Below are 2739 nucleotides of genomic sequence, written 5' to 3' on the forward strand. Positions count from 1 at the left end.
CAGGAGGCCAGAAACGTGGCCATTAACATCCTCTAGGAACAGAATTGTTTAAAGGGAGCAGGGAACGTTGTCTAATGAGAGATGGGGGAAGGACAGGGGACTCTATGCACAAAAGCATAGATTTGGTAGTTTCCTTGATAGGTAATTTAAGGGCCTTTCAAGGACATCTTCAACTAGGGGTGATTTTCATGTTATACTCATAGCCCCAGGTTAGATGTGACTGTCTGTCATGGCTTTCAAATCATATTATAGTTAATTCTTTATGCAAATACACCCCCTACTAGACTTCGAGTGAGGGTAAGCCTGAGCCATATTCATCTTTGTCTGCCAATTGATAATTGTTGAATAAACTTTTTGGGGAACATATCTTCTAGCCATCTGCATCTCAATGCAATCCAATTATTTAATTATAGTTCTAATTCAAATTCTCCTGTGTTTACAGCCACCATTGGTCCAAGCAATCTTCAGCGGTGATCCAGAGGAGATACGGATGCTCATCTACAAAACGGAAGATGTGAATGCTCTGGTAGGAGATGCTCTGGCTTTTCCGGCTCAGACCCTCTTAACCTGTTCTGTGCCAGGGACCTCTCTGGTGTCTGGTGAAAGCCCTGCCCTGCTTCTCAGAATTCTGTTTTTAAATGCACTAAATAAAATATATAGGGTTCAAATAGAAATCAATTATATTGAAATTCAGTTATCAAATCAGATTTTTCCTATAATAATATATGTATTTATCAGCACATTTAAATGGCAAGATACAGTAGGAGATCTAATAGTGACCATAATTTAAAAATAGTGGTGAGCCAGATGAGTATTTTGTGTTACCTGCTACCACTCTAATGTGGTATGAATGTGATTTCTGCTGACACTACTGAGGTTTGCTGCCCGCATTCATAATGCGAAGAAACGTGGAGTTTCCATTAGAAGTTAGTGAAAATAGGGACAGAAAATGTGTACATCTAGAACCCTTGCCCTACAGCAGGGATTGACAAACTATGCTCTGTCACCTGTTTTCGTACAGACTACCAGCTAAGAATGGTTTTTATTTTTTAAATAGCCGAAAAAAGAATGAAAAAGGAATATTTTGTGATACAGGGAAACTCTGTGAAATTCAAATTCTGCTATCTACAAGTAAAGTTTGGTTGGAGTACGGGCAGCGCAGCCTTCATACTGCAGCAGCAGAGTTGAGTCGCTGTGACAGAGACAGTATGTGGCCTGAAACGCCAAAAATATTCACTCTCTGGCCCTTTAGAGGGAAATTTTGCTGCCCTCTGCTCTGGAGGGTCCATGAACCTGGAATCAGTGGATAGACTTGGCATTCTGTGTGCACCCTGAAATCGTGTGTAATATGTGTGTGCACTTGTGGACATATTTTTTTCTGTGAAAGGGTCAGGGCATTTCATCAAATTCTTAAACGAGTCTGTGACCCCCCACAGATTAAGAACCACTGGATCTGGAAGTTCTTGAAATAAAGAAACCTGCAATGAAGAAAGGTGCAAAGAGTTAGTCAATCATTTACCCTGTTAATAGTTTTCTAGACCTAGATTAAACAGGCAATTATGTACAGTACATGCTACTAATTTTCTTAATGTAACTCAATTACTTAAATGCTCCAGTCCATCGGGGAGAGGAGTTTTCTTTGAAATCTCTAGTGTTCAGTAGGAACAACAGAGTCAGAAACATCGGGGTAAGAAGAGCTTTGCCACTGGGAAATGAATTCTGTCTGAGGTTGCATCACTATCCGGTTGGCTGAATGCTTTATTCAGAAGGCGAGTCATTGGTGCAGCCATTGTTCTGTGGCAGTGTAGGTTGCTGTGGGTTTTTGAAAAAGCTTTGGGCCACTTCTCGCCAGCTGGCACTGAAAAGAACGGAGCAATGTGCTGTGACATTTTTGCAAGGTAAGCACAGATGAGGCCAGGGCCAGACTACTTGAGAAGGCAGTTGGGCACTTGTGCAGGGCCTGCGGGGCCCTGTACTTCTGAGAGGAGGCGAGGCAAGGAGGCTGATCATCTATGGTTCTGACATCACCAGAATTTGCCCAGCCTGTTTTGTGGCTTTTCCTGAGGATCATGAGTAAACAGGACTTTTGTTCATTCGTACATCCCAAGAAAGATTTGGACTGTCCTCTGAATGACCTTTATTTCTCCTTAGGAAAGTGACAAATGTCCACTGGCTGGTAAAGATTAGGGGAGCTTAACTTGAGTTGTCACCTAACTGTGTGACTGAATTAGAGAGGTTTACTCCTGAACACGTAGATTCCTAAGTGTCTGACGGCTCAAACATAGGAGAAGGTTGATTCTCTTATGAACAGATGAGAGGGGTGGCTCTCTTCCACATAGAGTCCCAGGTATCAACATGTAGCTTCTAAGGTCACTCAAGGGGTTTGTCTCTAGTCCAACCAGAGGGGAAAAAGGAGTGTGAAGGCAAAGCATGGGAGGATTTTCATGGGTCCGCTTGGCAGTGACTTAATCACTTCCACCCACGTCCCACTGCCCAGAACTCAGTCATGTGCCAAACTTACCTACAAGGGAGGTTGAGAAATTAGTGTAGCTGTGGCCCCAAAGAGTCAGAGAACAGGAACTTGGGTGAACAATTAGCAATTTTGGCCACACCAATTTTTGGTCTTAGAGAATTCTAGGGAATACCTCTTGTCTGTACAGTGTCTTGTTCTTTCGACAGTTATTTACTGAGTTCGGACCCTGTGTTAGGTGCTAGGGATACAGCAGTGAGAAGATAGCC

General features: G+C 42.8%; 1 protein-coding gene across 2 annotated transcripts in view; it reads left to right on the plus strand.

The window, feature by feature from the left end:
• Positions 1–436: 436 nt before the first annotated feature.
• The window catches only part of ANKRD44 (ankyrin repeat domain 44), a 191070-nt gene continuing 188767 nt past the window's right edge, over positions 437–2739 (plus strand). For both annotated transcript variants that reach the window (XM_007465702.1, XM_007465701.1), the window contains exon 1: positions 437–526. In XM_007465702.1, the coding sequence (XP_007465764.1) occupies positions 491–526 (36 nt within the window). In that variant the 5' untranslated portion in view covers positions 437–490. The remainder of the gene's footprint in view (positions 527–2739) is intronic.

The sequence above is a fragment of the Lipotes vexillifer genome, unplaced genomic scaffold (genome assembly GCF_000442215.2).
Source record: "Lipotes vexillifer unplaced genomic scaffold, Lipotes_vexillifer_v1.1 scaffold113, whole genome shotgun sequence".
NCBI lineage: Eukaryota > Metazoa > Chordata > Mammalia > Artiodactyla > Lipotidae > Lipotes > Lipotes vexillifer.